This window comes from Dipodomys merriami, unplaced genomic scaffold, assembly GCF_024711535.1.
Source record: "Dipodomys merriami isolate MVZ:Mamm:240054 unplaced genomic scaffold, mDipMer1.0.p SCAF_49, whole genome shotgun sequence".
Taxonomy (NCBI): Eukaryota; Metazoa; Chordata; class Mammalia; order Rodentia; family Heteromyidae; genus Dipodomys; species Dipodomys merriami.
This window is the reverse complement of record NW_027206057.1, coordinates 8,540,279-8,561,330: the sequence shown is the minus strand read 5'-3', so window position 1 is coordinate 8,561,330 and position 21,052 is coordinate 8,540,279. Positions and strand designations below refer to the sequence as shown.

Sequence of the window (21,052 nt, the reverse complement as noted above, 5' to 3'; positions counted from 1 at the left end):
TTTTTTTAAATATCATTTATTGTCTGGCAGGAATTAAAAACTACCTTCATTTTTCATATATGTGGCTCTATGAAAATTAACCATTACCTGCCTCTTAATTGAATTCAAAACAATCTATGAAAATACTTGGGGAAACATTTCCAAGCAAACGATAAGATATCTTGTTTTCATTCTTCCTAACCCTCTAACTCTCCCAAGCTCCCAGTTTATTGCAAGAAAAGATCAGGTCTGCGCAAATGTGGCCTCTCACTTGTAAAAACAAGGCAGTGTTGTGTTACAGATTAGTTTATAAATCCCCAGTGGCTTCACAGTTCAGTGCCTACAGCTGCTGCAGATGGGCCTAGGTTTTTGTCTCTTCGCGGTGCTGCAGCCGGCAGTTGAAGGAGAAAATGGAATGATCAGGTTATTAACATGGAGGCCGTGAGGAAGAGGTTGCACAATGAGAACAGCTGGTGTTGCTGTCTTGGCTGATGCAGCGGAGATAATCAAATCTTGCCCTTTTTTTTGGGTAAAAGCAGAAGACACAGTGGAGAGTTAGACAAACAACGGCTTATGATATTATATGGGGCTTTTATGATGCGTGTCAGGAGCTTACATTGGCTTACAAGTTCTGATATAGAATTCGTTGAGGTTTGGGGATTCATTTTTCACAAAGTCAGTTGCATGTACACACCTCTTTCGAAAAAAATTACTCTTCTGTAAGATTCATAATGTGGGACAGTTCTTTTTTAAAAAAAAATTAGCTATGTAGCTTGGAAATGATGGGTTAGAAAGCTACTGGGTAAAATATTTTGACATGAGTCAGTGAGCGATGTTGACAGCATCCTCAGTATTATTTTCATATAATCCATCATTATTTGCATTCCATTTTCTTTCTCATGCAGTTGCAAGAGAGAGAACATCCGGACACCAGAGTTGGTAGGCAGACATTTGCAGGTGCAACCTGACCAATTGCCTGTCTTCCTGCAGGTGTGGCTGTGGCAGAAAAGGGATGGTTAGGAGTGCATCAAGCTCAGAGCATTCAGAGATGGACCAAACATATATTAGTTTTTCATTCTAAGACTGTTGTTTCTCCAGTGTATTTACTAGCAATTGGAAGAACATTTCCTCTTTAGAGAATTCACTGCAGTCTATCTTCTTTCTCTAGAATCGAATTCCTCAGAATTTGTCACCATAGAGATCTATTCATCTGCACTCTTTTCTTAAGGTATAATTAATATTACCCTAGTGGGTAATTTGTTAAAATAGTGGCCAAACAATGCAACTTATTGTCTCTGAGAATTGGATAATTGCAACCTTGCTCGAGTATCTAGAGTAAGTTTCCTTAAAAAAATTATGAAACAGTAGTTAAGAATATATCCTGTTGGTAGAATGAAGGTTTGTGGGCACTGGCATAACCACTTATGAGGCCACAGGTTGTTTTTTGAGTTACACTGTTCCTGTAGCTCCCTACCAAGCTGGTATGATCAATTTTGACAGTAAAACAGGAACAAGTGGCATAGCATCTGACTATGATCCAGGCCTCCTTAGCTGCTCTGGCCCCTGCAGGCTAACTCAGATGACCTCCTCTTTGCAGGGCTGGCTCTGTGAACTTCTCCGCTGGAAAGAAAACCCAAGTCCAGAAAACCGAACCCTCTGGGAGAACCTCTGCACCATTCGTCGCTTCCTGAACCTCCCCCAGCACGAACGGGACGTGATCTATGAGGAGGAGTCCCGACATCACCACAGTGAGCGCATGCAGCATGTGGTCCAGCTCCCACCTGAGCCGGTGCAGGTCAGTGCTCCCCTGCCTCCAGCCCAAACAGGGCTCTCTCTGTCTGTGTGGCCATCAAGGGCCAATGGGGCACTCTCTACGTTCTACCACCTCCTGCAGAAGAGGGCCGCTGCATGATCCCAGGATAGATCACCCTGTTATCATAGTGATCACTATGTAACTGTATGTATGTGCACAGAGAAAAATGACTAAGGATCCACATGCCAGAGGTATGTGCATAGTCCGTGCCTCATGAGGTTGTGAGGGCCAGTGCACTCACAGAGAATTAAATCTCCCTGCCAGAAAGCATCTTGTCCCTCATTTTGTCTGATCCCAAATTCCTCAGAGAATATTTGATTAGAAGAAACAACCACTTGACCTGAGAAGTATCTTTGAACTCAACTGAACCTTTGAAAGTATTTGTGACAGATTCCTAGAATGTTAGTATGAGGTGCTGCTCCTTTGGGTTTTCTTTTCAGAAACATGCCTTCATTTGGGTTGGCTTAGTTTTGGCTCTTATTGAAACAAATAATGTATCTTTTTGAAAGTAATTGAGCTTACTGACTCTGTCATCTAAGATCAAGAAGTGTTAGGATTTCAAGAAGTATTTGCCTATGAATTGGTTGGTCCAACTGTCCAATAACATCCATCAAAGGGGACTTCTGAAAGTCTAATGCCTCTTCTCTGTAGAAGAGGAAAGTTGAGGCAAGCATGAATGCATCTGTGTGTGTGTGTGTGTGTGTGTGTGTGTGTGTGTGTGTGTGTGAGAGAGAGAGAGAGAGAGAGAGAGAGAGAGAGAGAGAGAGAAAGAGAGAGAGAGAAAGAGAGAGAGAGAGAGAGAGAAAGAGAGAGAAAAGAATGGAAGAGAAGATGAGGATGAAAGATGGGTGAAGTGTGGTCTATGATACAGAGGCAGTGAAGGCCAATGACAAAGGTAGTAGTAAAGTATGCTTGCAGGTGCCTGGGTCTACAGTCCCTTTGCTCCACCCTCCATACTATCAAGTCCCATTTCATCCAAGTATTGACACCACAGACAAAGCTGTCATCTTATCATTCATTGGTAAACTTCCCAGACCAAAGTTAGAGAGTGAATTGCCCAAATTGTTAGACTCATGGGTTCATAAAGGTAGTCTCTTGTAAAGTCTTCAGTGAAGCAGAGTGTAAGGGAGCACAAGACAGTGAGGGTACACAGTTAGGAAGTGGCACAACCACCTAGCTTCAGGACATTGAGCCGCAGGGCTTACCCTATAGGACTCATCCTCCCTGTTTCTAGCTGAGACCTCAACAAAAACATACTGGGTCACAAAGAACATTGTTTTTTGACTCTGAGATTTTAAAGTCTTAAGATTAAAGGTGGGAGGCAATATAGATTTTCCAACCTTTTCCTTTAGAAATAATTTGATTTGAAACGTGCAGACTCCTATTTGTGATCATTATTATTCCATCAAGTACAATATTCTTGAATATCAATCAATTAAATGGATAGTCTCAAAACAAAAGACCATGCCAACTATATAAGTACAGCCATATGACAAACACACTTTTTCCCTCATGGGGGTATAGCTTGCTCCATACATGTCTTGAACCTGCACAAAGCCAAAGGCTTTGGGAACCATTGAATTTGCATGGACTTTGTTATTCAGGGTCCATCCTAGTTCAATCTAGCAGTGAGAAACTCATTAGTGGCAGGCCTATTTCAATCACAGGACAATGAATGATGAGTTAAAAGCTTAGAGGAATTTGGGATAATAGTATGAAAACCCATTCTCTAATATGACTGGGGACCCCTTCATTTCAGTGCTAGCTCCCATAACATTCCTGGCTTGATTCTTTGTCCAGAATGCATCATCTTTGTAGAGCCTCTGGCTAGGAAGCTGAAAAAATATTCAACTTAGCATTTTGTCTTACAGTTGAGTAAAGTAACTATTAGGAGCGGACAGCCAATTGATTTATAAGTTTTGTTATCTTTTATGTTTGTATGCCAGAACCAGAAAGTGCTGATACTATGTAATGACTAACAGAAATTCACTTATTCTATAAAAGTTTATTCCTATCTCTCAGACCTTGGCTAAAGTGCTTATAACTAAGATAATTTACTGCACATTGAATCAGTTGCCCTATCCATTTCCCTTGACCTTGATCCCTTCAGTATTGTGAAATTCTCACTACATTAGTTTTGTTTTGTTTTTTTTCTTTTTCACATTGTGCCAGTCTCTGGGTGACACTTGCCTTACTGAATTTGTTTGTCAGAAAAATGCAAAGCTATAGATTAATTATTTATTACAGTCAACTACAAAAAATGAAGAAAAATAGCTGGAACCAGCCAGCAGAACTCTTGAGAATGGAGAACACAGCTGGCACAGTTCTGTGACTCAGAGAGGACTATGTTAAAGGGACACCAACCCACTAAAAATGCCTGTAATTGACCAGAAGCCACGTCCTTAGATTTGGGTTGCAGTTCACTTCTACACTGGAATTAATCTGTTCATCAGCTAGATTTCTAGAGAGATAATTTTGTTTACTTACTTTAGGAACTTTGAATTCATATGCAGGGTAAAATTAGTTTGGCAGTGTTGCATTTTGTCTAATTAGGTAGAGAAAGGCCATTGCTAAATAGTTAAAAATGAATGAGACCAACGATGACCAAGTTTTTTATGCATTTGGCACATTACAACACAGAGGCATCTTCCCCATGTGGTTATACAGGAGTGCTAGGAAAGTTTCTTTAGGTAGTTTAAAGATACAGCATACTGTGCTGGATCTTTCCTTTTGTCCTCCCTCCCATCTTTTCTTTCTGTGCTATTTTTGTTGCTGTTGTTGTTTTGTTTTGTTTTTGTTTTTGAGATAAGGGCTCACTATGTAACCCAGGCTAACCTTGAACTCTCATTCCTCCTAGAGCTGGATTTACAGGCTTGTCCCACTATGGCTGGAGCAATTTTTTTTCAAATAGTGAAGATATGAGGCTAGAGATCTTTGTGCATAATGACTCAGTGGATTAATCTGTTAATCAGATTAATGGAGTCCTGCTGATAGACTAGATGATAGAAGGAATTTTTTATCACCCGCTCATTTGGTGCTTTCTGTGGAGCTGAGAAGTCCCCTTGAGACATAGCAGCTTTCTATTCAAAAGAGAGTACATTTTTGGACAGTCTTGTGTTACTTGCAGATATGTTTCTTTTAAGTCCATAAAGGTTTAACAATATAAGCTCACATTTTAAAAACAGATAATATGTAAAACCCAGAAAATCAGAGGATCTGAGCCACAAAGCTCAAGAGTCACATATGACTAGAGTTCTACCCTTTCTACTAAGCACCCATACACCATCTACAGCCCATACCCTGTGACATGCATGTGCATCTCATCTCCATCATTTATTTAAGCTTCATACCTATTGTATCAGCCCCTGTATGGTCTCCTGAACCCTATGTTTCACCTCAAGATCTGAAGCTATGTCAAATCCACAGTGCCTTTGCCCTAAGAATCTGATTTATTTGATGGTAACAATTGCACACCATTTACAAAAAATTTGAACACCTAACATCCTTTGCATGCTTACCAGTCAATGCCTGTTTGATGGAATTCCACTTCAGAGATAAAGCAAGGTTACAGTTTAACCCATGTTGGGCTTAGAGCCATGGACGAATGCTGTCAGCCTTGGAGACTCGGTTGTTCTCCAAAATTACATGGCTTCCCTTGGGGATTCACATCTCCTCGGAGATGCATGGTTTTTAGACCATGTTACCTGGCCTCTCCAGGCCTTCCCAACTCTACATACACTTCTTAAACTAATCCATTCACCACCTAAACCCACGGAGAGGCTTTAATGGACCTAAGTTGCTGACCATTGGGTGATGGGGTTACCAATCCTAGTTCTAGTAGTTTGTGTTCCACCAAAGACGTATAGTGCATAAAGAGATATTCAGTACATTTCTGACATTAAATTTGATGGTGAAGGAAGGTGATTGGAGAGGAAAATGCCTAAAGCTTCCTTGGGGGTTGATAATAGGGAAAAGCTGATGAATGTTAAGGACACAATGTCTTCAGTCTGTCTATATGGGCAATGTAAAGAGCAGCAGAGGTACGACAAAGTAAGGCAAACCAAGCCAAATCAAAGTATCACATGAAAAAGATGAAATAATTTTTTTACTTGAAAATATTAGAAAAAATTATTTTTTGTGGTTGTAGTGATTTTTCTCCATCATGATTTTTGTTATTATGATAATAATTATTATTATATAATGAATGAATTCTATAGTGAATGGATAGCTTTAGCTTAGAATAAAAATGTAGTTAGGTTAGTTTATGCATTATTACCAACTCCATTTTATAGTTGCAAAAAACTGAAACAGTCATTGAGCCTTGCCTGAAGCCAGTATTACCAGCTACATGGAATCAGGAGTGCTGGGGGTACATACACTTCCCTTGGAATGCAGGAGAGAATAAATGACACCATCGTACTATGACAAGGTCCCTAAATAGACCCCACTGGGAACATTTGCCAAATTGTTTATTCTGTGTAAAATGGTGCTTTGTTGTATTTCTGTCATAGTGTTCCTATGGCTGATTTTGCAAGTCAGGAATTCTGAGCTTGCTACTGTATAATTTCCTGATAAGTTCTTGTTTTCAAATTGTATGTAATGCCTTGAGGAAGAATGTGACAACTATCAGGGCACCGCTAGTCAGGAGGCAGAGATCTGAGGGTCACAGTTCTAAATTAGTCTAGGTAGGAAAGTCCATGAGACTCTTATCTCCAGGTAAGCAGCAAAAAAGCTAGAAGTGGAGCTGTGGCTTAAGTGGTAGAGTGCTAACCTTGAGCAGAAAAGCTCAGAGACAGCATCCAAGCCTGAGTTCAAGCCCCAGTAGTGGCACCAAAAAAAAAAAAAAAAAAAGAAGAAGAAGAAAAAAAATGAATGTAATCCAGCTATGATAGCAACATACCAGCATTATACCTTTCCTCATCTGGACTGCTGCTCACCTGGGAATTCTCAGAATTTTCTAAGCCAATCAGGTTCTATGTAATTGGTGTCAATGATTCCCCACCAGGCTGATTTGGAGGTTTTTCGAAACCTTTTTTGGTTATTATAATTTGAGGATGCGACCAGTGTCCAGATAGGACTCCGGAGATATTGCCAAATACTGACAATGCAAGACAGTTCCCCAGAACAAAGATTTAACCTCTCCTTCCTCCTCGTCGTCCTGCTTCCTGTACCAAACCCTTCTTTCTTCTTCCTCTTTCTCTCTTTCTTCTTCCTCCCATTTTCTAACCTGGCAGCAATAACCTTTTTGAAAGCCAGACTTGCTAATAAGAGATTTTTAGATAGGGAAAAAAACCCAAAAGACTTTAGAATCTACTTTCACAGATGAGAAACTAAAGTTTAGGGAAGTTAAATAACTTGCTCAAAATGAAAATTTAAGCTCACATTAGTTTACCATCCAGTTCTTTTGTGTGTTAGAAAGGACTCCTAAATTGCAATAGCCTGCATTTCCTGAACACTTACTGTTAGGTGTCTAATATTCTACAACACTATTTATATTATAATACATGTTATTTTATTTTTAAATCATTCTGAGTAGATTTGGTTTTGTGAACTTTCTTTTTTACAGGACTCTTAATTCACTGAAAACTCTTAACTCACTGATATGATGTTAAAAACCAAATATGCCTGAAATTTCCACTTTTTACCAAATTTCGTTCATATTTTTGAGATAACTTCAGAATATGACCTTAATTACTAATGTTGAAGAGTACTCACAATCTATCTTTCAGCAATGAACATTCACTTCTGCTTTCCTTACTCTAGTTGTACAGATTCCATCTTGATTTATGAATTTACTTATAAATGAACAACCTCCAGGAAAGTAAATAAGCTAATTAATTGAGTAAGGGTACTTGCAAATTCTCTAAGCAGGTTAATAAATTTTTTTTCTACCTTGGATTCATTCCAACCTCCTATTCAAAGCCTGCTGTTGAATATGGCTCCAGAATTTTGAGGGGAGATGCAAATGAATACTTGCCACTTTTCATGAAATACTGCAGCAACTGAGCACAAAGAAATGGATACTCACCTAAGAAAGCTTTAGAGGTCCCTATCACCCAAGACAGGCCACACTAGCTTTTTTCCATAGGAAAACTATATTGTATTGCATGAATTTATTCAACTTCTACTTCTTACGCAGACAGTTTTAGTGAAAATACTGTACAGAGGGGTTACAATTACATGGGCAAGCATTGTAGCCTCCTCATTTGTTTCCCCTTCCCATACCTTCCCATCCTCCCCCCGGCCTCCCACCCAATTTTCCTCACCCCCCCCCCCCACCAAAGTTGTAAAGTTCGTTTTTGACATGACAACTTGTACATCTCATTGTTGCAATGGGTCCACCTGTATCCCTATTTAAACGATTTGTTTTTTCCCTTCCCCTCCACAAATTATATAGACATCAAGTACAGTGAAAGCAGGGGTTATACTGTGGGGGAGGGACATACAAAGCAACAAAGAAAAAAATCTTATAAATGTGTTAGAAAAAATTGCATGAAAGAAAAAACATTTGAATACATATCTTAGGGTTCATTTCCCTAATATCAACTTATCTGACCTTTTCTGCTTGACTCAGACATATACTAGTTATTGCAAATAAGGGAAACCATGGGACCTATGTTTCTTTGGGCCTGGCTTACTTCACTTAATATAATTTTTTCCAAGTCTTTCCATTTCCTAACAAATAGAGCAATGTCATTCTTTTTGATGGAGGCATAGAATTCTATTGTGTATATATACCACATTTTCTTGATCCACTCATCTACTGAGGGGCATCTGGGTTGGTTCCATATCTTAGCTATGGTAAATAATGCTGCAATAAACATAGTTGTGCTGGTAGCTTTAGTGTGGTCTTGTTTGTAAACATTTGGGTAAATGCCCAAAAGAGGGATTGCTGGGTCATAGGGGAGCTCTATGTGGAGTCTTTTGAGGAACCTCCATACTGCTTTCCAAAGTGGTTGAACAAGTTTACACTCCCACCAACAATGCAGTAAGGTTTCCTTCTGTCCACATCCCCTCCAGCATCTGTTGTTATTAGAGTTCTTGATTATAGCCATTCTAATTGGGGTGAGGTAGTATCTCAATGTTGTTTTGATTTGCATTTCTTTTATGGCTAGGGAGGTTGAGCATTTCTTCATGTGTCTATTGGCCATCCTTCTTTCCTCTTCAGAGAAGTTTCTCTTTAAGTCTTTAGCCCACTTATTTATTGGGCAGTTGTTTCTTTGAAGATTTGTTGTTGGGGGATTTCATTTTTTGAGTTCCAGGTATATTTTAGATATGAGACCCTTGTCCGTTGTATGGCCAGTGAAGATCTTCTCCCAATCTGTGGGCTTTCTATTGATCTTGCTAGCTATGTCCTTTGCCATGCAGAAGCTCTGCAATTTCATGCAATCCCATTTGTCCAACCTGTCTTTGATTTGATGTGTTTCTGGGTCTCTATTAAGAAAATTTCGGCCTGTGCCAAGGAGACCTCGGGTTTCTCCTATTTCACCCTGTAATGTTTTCAGTGTCTGCTTTGACTCCGTAGTCTTTGATCCATTTGGAGTTGATTCTGGTGCAGGGTGATATATGCGGGGAGCCGGGGCGAATGCCATTACAAGGCGCCGCCCACTTCCTTGCAGTTTTGAGGTAAACAACTCCATATTAGGCAGTGCTTGGCAGGACGGTGGGTCCTGGGCTTTGCCATGCGTGAGCCACGTAGAGTCCCTAGCCAATCCCGTGGCACCTGGTGATGGTGAGAGGCAGACAACCAATGATAAAACGACACGTGTTCCTATTCCCTATATAAGTGGCCATGTTTTTTGTGCGCTCTCTCTCGCGCTCAAGCTCTCCTACAAGCAAGAAGGCTCTCCAATAAAGCGTGATCTGAGAAGACTCCTGGTGTGGTGGTCGTTCTTCCTCGCTGGACGAGAAGGCGTTCGCCGCAGATATATAAGGATCTAGCTTTAGTTTTCTACAAGTTGTTAACCAATTTTGCCAGCACCATTTACTGAAGAGGCTGTCTTTCTTCCATTCTATTTTTTTAGCTCCCTTATCAAAGATTAGATGGCTATAGGTCTGTAGGTTCATTTCTGGGTTCTCAATTCTATTCCATTGGTCCTGAGGTCTGTTCTTGTGCCAATACCAAGCTGTTTTGATTATTATGGCTTTATAGTAGAGTTTGAAATTTGGTATTGATATTCCTCCAACAGTGTTCTTTCTGTTGAGGATCGTTTTTGCTATTCGGGGTCTTTTATTGTTTCATATGAATTTTTGGATTGCCTCTTCTATTTCTTTGAAGAATGAGGTTGGAATATTGATAGGTATCGTATTGAATTTATAGATAGCCTTGGGAAGTATTGCCATTTTCATGATGTTGATCTTTCTAATTTCTAAGTTCTGTTTTCATTTCCTTTTTCAAGTTTTTAAAGTTTTCATCATTGAGGTCCTTCACTTCTTTGGTTAAGTTAATTCCTAGGTATTTTACTTTTTGTGGGGTTATTACAAATGAAGTTGCTTTCCTAATTTCAGCCATTCTTTTCTCATTGTTGGCATACAAAAAGGCATTGATTTTTGAGAGTCAATTTTATACCCTGCTACTTTACCAAAGTTTTGAATCAGCTTAAGTAATTTGGGAGTGGAGTCTGTGGGAGTCTTTAAATACAAGATCATGTCATCTGCAAAGAGGGAGAGTTTTACTTCTTCTTTCCCTATTTGGATCCCCTCACAGGCAGTTTTAATAGGAATCAATTTTAATATTTGTCATACAAGAATGTAGTTAAATGTAGAAATTGGGGCTGGGAAGGTGGCTCAGTGGTAGAGTGCTTGCCTTGCATGCATGAGGCCCTGGGTTTGATTCCTCAGCACCACATAAGCAGAAAAAGCCAGAAGTGGTGCTGTGGCTCAAGTGGTAGAGTGCTAGCCTTAAGCTAAAGAACGAAGGACAATGCCCAGGCCCAGAGTTCAGGCCCCACAACTGACAAAAAAAAGTAGAAATTATTTTCCACCAGTTATTTTGATTCTAGAAGACAGATGCTCATGCTTCTTTAGTGAAAAGTCAGAAACATGCAGCAGTTTATTAGAGTCTAATGGGTAGATGGATATTTGCTTTAGCCTTATTTTTGTTCTAGACATTTAAACAGAGGAGGGCTGCCTGCATTTCTTAAATTTCAAGCTATACAAAGTTTCTTTTCTCTTTTATGAGATAGCAATTCTAACTTAACTATGAGTGATTAGAGAAAGAAATTGAAGATGATAGTACTTCATGAAAATCCAAGGATAGGACTCTCAGGATTATTAGGTTTATCTGAGTCTGGAGCTGGGAATTCACCTATGGTTAACTCAGACTTTCACCATCTCTTTTACCATCCTTAACATAATTTCTTCCCTTGTCAGCTTCACCCTTTATCAAGCTTTTCTTCCAACTATCACAGGATTTACAAGTTACTGTGTATCTTTGTCGTAATTTCTGTATGCTATCCATAGTTTCTCTAAATTATAATTCTATCCCTTTAAAACATTGGCCTAACTTGATCCTTCCTCTATCTTATGATCTTTCTCCAGACTTCTATCATGCCCACTGCATATTTGGCACTTCAGTTCATGTATGAGGGAATTTACAGGTTTAGCTTGTTCCATGAAGGTAGACTTCCTTGACATTAAATTTAAAGCCAGTAAACTGAATTCTAAATTTAAAAGTTTTCTCAATAACTTGCTCTTCCATGATCGTTAGTTTTCTTGAAATAATAGTACAATCTTAGCATGATGCACAATTTCTGCAGCTCATTTTTTTTGGTTATTGATACACTCCATGTATATTGTGTGTGTTTTGTATTAGACACCAAAACTGAGTATAAGATGCATTGCCCAGTTCTCCTGCACAAAAGGAATAATCAAAATTATGTCAATTATTCTGCTATTATACATAGTCACCATGAATACAGGTTTGTGTATTGCCCAGTGCTCAAACTAAAACTACCAATATACATCGCTAGTAATAACAGAATCTGGTCTAGTTTTTAAAGTTGGGAACATCAAGGTATTACATACACAATTTCATATCTTTTTCTTTTTAGTGATATTAAATGAAATTATATTCAATATACAACCTTTAGCATCTTGTTAATGGTCCAGTAAGAAAATAAGACTACACATACTACTTCTTAACATAAATATTAGTGTCTTTAATTTTAAAATTTTAAATATTTTTAAATTTTTTAATTTAATTTTTAATTAAAATTTTTTATTTTAAATTTTGCTAGAGGATGAACTTGCTATTTTTTTCAACCTAGAAGAACAGAAGGTGGTAGCTTATAACTTTTATGAAGGAGCAAACTTTTAATATGAACAAATTAGAACAATGAGAAAGAGACACATGGAAGACTAGACTAAGATAGAGAGTATATTAGAATGCATCCGTCTTTGTCTTAACCACTCACCATTAACAACAACAGTAAGCCTGACCTAAAAGTAAGGCAATTGAAGATATTGATAAATCTGTATTTTAATCAATGGATTCATATTTCATCTGAGAAAAGGGAAATATATTACTTTATATTTCTGTAGATGTCTAGCATAATGTGGCTTTTGGAAAGGATGAATAAATTTGATGAATAAACTTGTTCTTATAACTCAAGTTATAGATATCACCGAGAAATATTCAACAAATACCTGTTGAGTCCTTTAGTGTACTAGGTATTTTTCTAGGAGCTACATATGTAACTGAGACACATATATTGAACTGTTTTTCTCTTTATAAAGAATGCAGTTCTGGACAGATTTCCATTTTTTTCTGCACTCACTTTTCATTAGTTTAGGATCCAAACTGTAATTTAGTGGATATAATCGGTTCCTTTCCTTCATTCAATCTTAACTTTAAATAGCATCTCTTTGCTTCTACTTTCTACCTGTTTTAAGAATGAACTGATTAATAGCTCCCAGAGATAATACTACCATAAAAACTAGTGTTTGGAGCTATAAAAATAAACAGACACTCTGCATCAATTCTAAGGGGTCCAAAGTGATTTACATAGCTCTACCAAGAATTACATCTGTTGATTAGTGATTCAGTTCATTTACAAAACAGTTTTGATGGAAAAAAGAGAGATAAATAAGCATGTCCATTGGATAGCTATTTTCTGCCTGACTATATAGGCAATACTTTTTATTTCCTAGTCATTTGTTTTTCAAAAGTGACTTCTCCAAGTAACAAGACATTGATTAATAGATTAAAAATGTCTATAATCGTAGAAAATCAAAAATATTCTTGATCTTCCAGGTAATGCCTGTGACTTCTGCTCTCTTTGAAATGTATCAGAATCCATGAAGTTATAAAGGTTCCATGCAGTCACTCTGTTGAGTCTCATCAGTCTGGTATTAAATAACCATCTTATGGCAGCATCATTCTGTTGGCTTCTGATGGACTCATAGGAAACAGAATATTATCTGATCATGAATAGCATCCAGACTAGCAAGGCAATAACTATACACCTTTGTAAATTAGGATATGTAATGGCAAGGAGAGCAGAGATGCAGAATTTGTTAAGATCTTGGGATATTCTTTCTGAGGTCCTTGATTCTGAGAAGAACAGTGGGTGATTTTCATGTGAATGACTTCTTTTCTGGCATCATTACTTGACATTGGTCTCTTGCTCTCCTATAAGTAAACAAGGGTAGACATGTATGAATAGTGCCACTATAGAAAGAATATAGTCAGGGGCTGGGAAGGTGGCTCAGTGGTAGAGCGCTTGCCTTGCATGCATGAGGCCCTGGGTTCGATTCTTCAGCAATACATAAGCAAAAAGAAAAAAGCCGGAAGTGGCTCTGTGGCTCAAGTGGTAGAGCGCTAGCCTTGAGCTGAATCGCTGAGGGACAACGCCCAAGCCCAGAGTTCAGGCCCCACGAACGGACCCCCCCCCAAAAAAAGAATATAGTTAGCTCTACTTTACCAAAATAATAGCAAATACACAAAACATTTATAAAGTTTACTATTTGAACTGTTGATAGAAACAAATTACCTGCAGGGTCATTCATAAGAAATGTATAACAAGTTACAGCTCCATGTTTGAAGCCACAGCATTGAAAACCTAATTGTGAATATAGCCTAATTGGCTTTAATCTTAAAAATTTGTGATGTGTCCATTATGTATTGGATAGAAACAAATACAAATGTTGCTTTTGAAATAGAAGTTTTCTGATTATGTTTTTTAAATACATTTAAAATAGCTAGGATTTGTCTAAGTGCATTGTAGCTTTTAAGTAAAAAGTTCTTTTTTTTATTTTTATTTTTTTTATTGTGAAAATCCTGTACTGAGGGGTTACAATTACATGGGCAAGATAATGAGTACATTTCTTATCAAGCATTGTAGCCTCCTCCTTTGTTTCCCCTTCCCATCCCTTCCCATCCTCCCTGGCCCTTCCACCCAATCCTCTCTGCTCCCCCTCCCCACCCGGAAAGTTGTAAAGTTCGTTTTTGACATACGACTTGTACTTCTCATTGTTGCAATGGGTCCACCTGTAATGGGTCCCTATTTAAATGACTGGTTTTTCCCCTTCCCCTCCACACAGGTATACTGTGGGGGAGAGACATAAAAAGCAACAAAGAAATTATCTTATAAATGCGTTAGAATAAATCACATGAAAGAAAAAAAACATTTGAAGTAAAAAGTTCTTGTAGGTATTTTCCTGCCACTATAACAACATACTTGAGGAATTTAACTTGTAGGAGAAAAGGCTTATTTTGGCTTAATGTTTTGGAAGTTGGTGTTTAAGCCAAGTGGCCTCATCATTTTTGATCTCTGGCTGGAGTAGGACATTGTAGCCATAACATGTGGCACAACAAATTTCTTACCTCATGAGTCAGGAAACTGAAGAGAGATAGGACCAGTCGGGTACCTGAGTCCATTTGGAGGCTCATTCGCAGGGACATCAGGACCTCAACGGGCCCTACCTCCTAAAGACTTCGCTACCTCCCAACACCACTGTGGTAGCCAAGACATTAACACCTGGTCATTTGGGGCCATTCCTCCAAGCCAGAACAGTCTGTTTGTTGATATGAAGGGTCTTTATACATTGTTTCAGGAACCACAACATCTAAAAAGAATAAAACTTACTTGCTATCTCTATGTCAATAATTGTTTGGTCCAGTAGCAAAGAAAGGAAACAAGCCTGTGATGTCATTCCAGGTCTGAGTGTCTGACTTTGGAGAAGGTATTTTTCTGCATTTTGTAAATTGTAATAACATGAATTAGGTTTTATCAAAAACTCTTTATCTGAAACATTCTGTAGGTTGGTTCATCTATTTCTGACTTTCATTTGAGAATTTTATTGTTGAAAACAACAGCAACAAAAAAATCTTACTCCTCAGAAGTTCAATACATTTGGAAAAGTAAATTAGTAAGAGCATCACAGATTAGGGACAACTTATATTGAATTCATAGAAATCCAGTTGGTTTTTTAAAAAAAAATTTTTATTGTAAAGATGCTGTACAAAGGGGTTACAGTTACACGAGTAAGGTAATGAGTACATTTCTTGTCAAGCATTTTTTTTGTTTGGTTTTTGTTTTTTAAGACCAATGGTTATGACAATTGAAAGAGAAAACCAGACACTGACTTTTAAACTTTTGTATCCAAACCTACATACAGTGGCCTTTCAGCTGTTTCTGTTTAGTGTAGAAATCTAATGTGACTGAAAACTACTGCTGATTTTTATTAAGTTGAAGTCTGGAACTTCCCCTTGTAATGATAGAAAAGCATACTTTCAATTAGAGGAAAGCTGCCAAAGTTCTGAAATTCATTTATTTTATTATTACTTGGCTTGACCCTAGAAATGGGAGATCAGGCAAACTGGATAGGTTTGACAGTTCTAAGGTCACAAGTTCAATTTTTTCACAAGTTATTTCTAGGTCTACTTCACTACAAATCATATCACCTTTCACCTTTTGATACAGAATCTTAATGTAGAATTATATATCACATCAGGGTCATCCTAATCAATCTAGGGCTGGGAAAATGGCAGAAAAATCAAGTTAAGCAGAGGTATTCCAGTGAGTCAAGTCTGGAAAGCAGACAAGCATGTGCCTTAGCAGAGGAGGGAGATGCTATTTCTTTCTATAGTAGAGGGGAGGTGCTAGTGTAAGTCTACGCTAGCTTATGTTGAATTTTTAGGAATTTTGAAAAATGGTTGTTACACCATTGGTGGTATGAGACTGGCTATTCTGGAATTATTCATGTGAATTGGCAAGTGATCCACTTGTGCCTTTTTATTACAGAAAACAAGTTATTAAACACTGAATAGAGACCAGTCTCCTTCTTTTTTATTTCTAAGTTGTATGATCATCCATGTCTCTATATGGTTATAAACAAAATTTACTGAACACTAATATAAAAAAATGTTAACTGTGTCTAGTACTGAATGGCTGGTTGGTATTACACTTAACCATCTACTTATCAGACATAGTTTATTTAAGTTATCAATCATTTCTGCCTCCTTCTAATTTTAATTCATAATCACTTCCTCATATTCAAGGTTGTTGGTCTTCATATTGTTTCTGAATGTAAAGTACAAAGCTCTGGAGTATCTGGTTGGATCCATATTGGAGAGTCATGTAGCATAAAGAGTACATCATCTGTGACTTCCTAGTATTAAAAACTCAACAAATTTGAGCACTCCATTTAGAAATCAAGGAACAAATTATTGTAATAAAGTTAGTTTTCTTTTTTTTAATCTGACCAACTGGACTCAGACAATGGATCTCAAAATGAAGAGTCTTTTGCCTTTTTTTTTTTTTTTTTTTTTTGTCGGTCATGGGGCTTGAATTGTGGGCCTGGGCAGTCTTTTGCTTTGTAAAAGCATTCTAAACTTTGGGAGATAAAAATCTATGACTGTTAAAGACAAGTATATGTAGGTACAAAAAGTGTTTTTTATATATGTTCTGAATGCACTCAGGTAAGGATAAGTGTGATAGCCACATATAAATGATTTTTAAATAAAGCTATTGACAGCATATATACACATATGTGTGTATAACTCATATCTACAATATATTCAAAAGCATGGCAATAGAACAATGGGATGAGTAGTTTTTGGTGAGTCAATGCTATTTTCTTTTGAATTTTTTTTCATATTTAGGAATTATACAAAAGGGTTTCAGTTCCACACATCAGTTTATGAGCACACTGCATCTTGATCAGTGTCATCTCTTCCACCATTCTATTCCATCTCTCCCAAGATGACCAGTGTTAAATATTTCCATATAGGTTTAGTTTAGGGAGGATTATATTGAAGTAGTTATACAAAGAAGTTTGACCCAACGTATCAGTTTGTGAATACAATGCATCTTGATCAGTGTTGCCCTTTCCATTGTTCTCCCCAATCTTTCCCAACCTCTCCCATTCCATCAAGTTAGCCGGTTTCATTTTCCAGTATATACATTGAATTTTATGACTACACTCAGCCATCCTTCCTCTCTCCCTTCATCTGCAAGGAAGAAATTTTTATTTAAACATTTTAAGTAAAGTAAAAACCCTCACTTTGTTGGGAATGAAAAAAGAAGCAAATTGACCAAATTTGGCTTATAAACAAGATTTGTATCCAATGTATCAATGGACAAGTCTTTGATATATTCTCATATTAAAAGTAACTAGAGTACCAGGAGAGGAATTGTCTTGTCATTTTTTTTGTAAGAGCTCAACCAATTGTATCTTGAACTTCTAGAACAGAGACTAGGCATAGTAGCATGCTGTACTTCAGATTTCTCTATTTGCATGTGGGAAGCAGAGTGCATTGCATTTCATCACATGAACATGTAAAGTCATCTCTGTATGGTTTCCATTGCTCATACATAGACTATACATGTAATCAGTTCCTATTTTGTGTCATATTCTTCTGCATTTAGAACATTTCAAAGACTAGTCTGAAACATATTGGCACAGATGGGAAAAACGGAGTCACTCGTAACTTCCAGAACTACAAAGGCACAGATCAAACATGTGATATTAATCAACAGTTCAGATAGGAAAAGGATTAACAATTAGATTATTTATTAAGAAAATTGAAAGTTCCTATTTGTGATTATTATTCTGTTCTTGAAAGGAAATAGGTGCAGGCTTTTGGGTTTTTTTTTTCTCTCTCCCATCTTCACATTTCCTCTTTCCTCCTTCTTATGTTTTGAATTAAAATCTAAAGACAGCCTGGAAGGGTGTATATATAACTGAAAGGAGGATGTGGTAAATCACAGCAGTGGTTTGTGATCTCACAGTCGTGTTGGTGTCAGAGACTGAAGACCAAAGGCAAATCCTTAGCTTCCAATGGATTTCCTTGAAATCCCTCACTCTTGTAGCATATCATGGATAATAGCATATCATGGATAATTACATTTTTACAAACGGTAAAGAAAATCATTTTGACACACACAGTATTTTCCAGCCAGACCAGCTTTTCAATCTTTTACAGCTTTCATGCATAAAGGCTCATGTTTTCTTTGTTTATTTTTAAAATATTATCATTAATAATAGGTTTGTTCTGTGGTCAGCCCCAAATAGAAGATACTGAGGAAGACCTCTTTCTTTTCGGTTGCCCCCAAGTCAAACATTTGATACCTTTTTATTTGGGCAACATTGGGCTCCTCATGTTTTTGATTAAGAAATTTATGGCAGCCAAATTTTCATAGAGATTTTTAAGAGCTTTGGTCATTTTTCAGCTTATTTCTACATGTAATAGAATGAATTATGATTGGTGGCAAGTCACTGGAAGAAAAAATAAGGGAAAGAGTCAGAAGAGAAATACTGTCATTGATTTCTTTGCTACTATATCCAGTAAAGCAAATTTGGACTGGCTGGACCTAAAAAAGCCATTCCCTCCTGCCAGTCACCTGCATTGTATTTCTAGGGAACAGAAAAAAAAATCAGGGCATAATAGTCTCTCTTTTTAACCCTTTCTGATCAAATGTAATGTTTCATTTTGAAAATGAAATCTAATTCCCCCAAGGCTTTTGAAACTTTAATAATATACAATAAATAAAATCATATCTAATAGCTCAGCAGTTTCATGTGGCACCATCATCTTCTAGATGTACTGCAACTGCGGAAACATAAATACTTGCAGGCTTCAAAAGCCCAGTTTCTATTTGCTAAATAAACTTGGCTGGCTTTAAATTCCTCTGTGTATAGTCATTAATACAATCCACTTTGACAGCATTTAATTAAAGTGCTTTTCTCTATTAAATTCATCAAAAGTTCTCTCCCCCCACCCCCTGACTCCCCAATGTATAACTGCTTTCCAGATGCCGAGAGGCAGGGGCCTGTAGGCCTCTTTTTAAAGAACTTCTCATTTCTCTTTGTAAAGTGTTTATTACACTCCATTTAGGAACTGTTAAGTATGGCTTAGAAAGAAAGGCAGGTTCCAAGACACGTTCTCTATCCCTTCAGTAATCTCTTAAAAGAAAATAAAATGTTAGATTAGCACACAGAATAAGCATTCCTTATTTTTCTCATACTCTGTCAACATTACTAAGCATTTAAACTGGGCGGTAATGAAGATATGATTTGCATGTCAGAGCTGGGGAATTTGCATTAATCCTGAGCAGGTACTTGGCTTGAGAACATTTGCCTCCAGACTTGGGAAGGGTGAGCTAACAGTGCAGTATTAATAGATTATTGACAGCTTAATGTCTTGGCACCTACTTAGTCCATGAAGTATAATAACCAGAAGCTGTCTGATATGAAAACAGTCAATAGCATTTTCAATCAAAACCTTTCAGTTAATTGCTGGTTGACCTTAGAGATTTCCTTTAGGCAATACCATTCTAGCCTAGACCGACAGGACCATATTGATTTGTAGAGTTTATTCAGAGATGATTATTTAATACCCATTGCTCCAGTATATGTGGTAAATTTAGTCTTTTCTCTGTCTGCCATATAAAATGCCTTTTAGGTGGTACTTTTCACAAATATGCCCTTTACCAGCTCTACTTTTAAACTATTTCATTAAATCTGTTCTCTTTTCAGAAATAGAAAGTTGGGATTCTTGAAGGTACACATGATCGAATGTTTTAATATGATAGTAGTTTTGATAGAATTCTTTGCTCAGTCTGGAATTATAATTTAAACAGAGATCCTGAGAAAGCAAATATCCTCTCAGGAAAAGAGTTATATAATACCTTGCAAGCATTGTGCTTTAAAACTAAAATGTTCTGTAGTATCAAAATGCTTTTTTGATTTCCATAGTATAAATGAGATGGGTTACATTGGGTTTCTAGAGTGTCTATGCTTAACTTCTGTGATTTATTTAGTTTAGCTGAAAAAATCTCAAAGAAAAACATATTTTGATAAAATATAAATAAGCTACAGAGGCAGACAAGAAGCAGTTTATGGCTCAAACTTTAAACCATTTGCTCACTTAGAAATGTGTGGTATTGGAAGTGGCACTGTGGCTCAAAGTGGTAGAGTGCTAGCTTTGAGCAAAAGAACTCAGTGACAGGGCCTAGGCCCTGAGTTCAAGCTCTATGACCAAACAAAAAATAAAAAGAAATATGTGCTCTTGAAATGATAGAGGTTGAATCAAAATGGAGCAAAAATATGTACTTTAAATGCATTTTGTTAGTTTTCTCTTTGTTCTTCACCTAGGTTAACTTTATTGTTTCTTCTCCAAAGAAAATCATGTTGGCATTTAGTGCTCATTTTGAGTAAAATATTGAATATTTTCCATAGCATTTAGAGATAGGCAACAATTTTACTCTGAGGAGAGCCCACACCAGCCCTGGTGCCAGTGGCTAGCTACTCAGGGGGCTCAGATCTGAGGATCACAGTTCAAAGCCAGTCCAAACAGGAAAGTCGGTGAAACTCTTGTCTCTAGTAAACTACTCAGAAAAAGCAAAAAGTAGCGCTCTGGCTCAAGTGGTAGAGCACTGGCCTTGAACAAAGGGGCTCATCAACAGTGCCCAGACCCCCCCCCCTGAGTTTAAGCCCCAGGACTGGCCAAAAAAAAAACAACCCCCAAACAATCTATTATCATACCTAAGATTCATTCAAGAACATTGCACTTTCATAAATTCTTTGTTTAAAGGTCTTCTTTCCTTTTGTTGTCTTCTATGGGTCTTCCAGTTTTTTATTTCTTGTTTACTGTTTGCCTCTATCAACTTTTCTTGTCAGGCCTATTGGCTCTGTTGATAACCAGAATATTTCTGCTGATCAAGGGAGAGAAAGAAAGGAGCAAATGGATGCATATACCAGTTGTAATCCCTAAATGAAGGGCCCTCGAGTGCCCTTCATAATGTTCATTTAGTT

The 21,052-nt window shown here is 37.4% G+C and overlaps 1 protein-coding gene across 5 annotated transcripts in view; it reads left to right on the top strand.

Moving 5' to 3' along the window:
* Positions 1–21,052, top strand: part of Satb2 (SATB homeobox 2) — a 195,866-nt gene that overhangs the window by 157,864 nt on the left and 16,950 nt on the right. For all 5 annotated transcript variants that reach the window (XM_069995747.1, XM_069995745.1, XM_069995746.1 and 2 more), the window contains exon 10: positions 1,577–1,774. In XM_069995747.1, the coding sequence (XP_069851848.1) occupies positions 1,577–1,774 (198 nt within the window). The remainder of the gene's footprint in view (positions 1–1,576; positions 1,775–21,052) is intronic.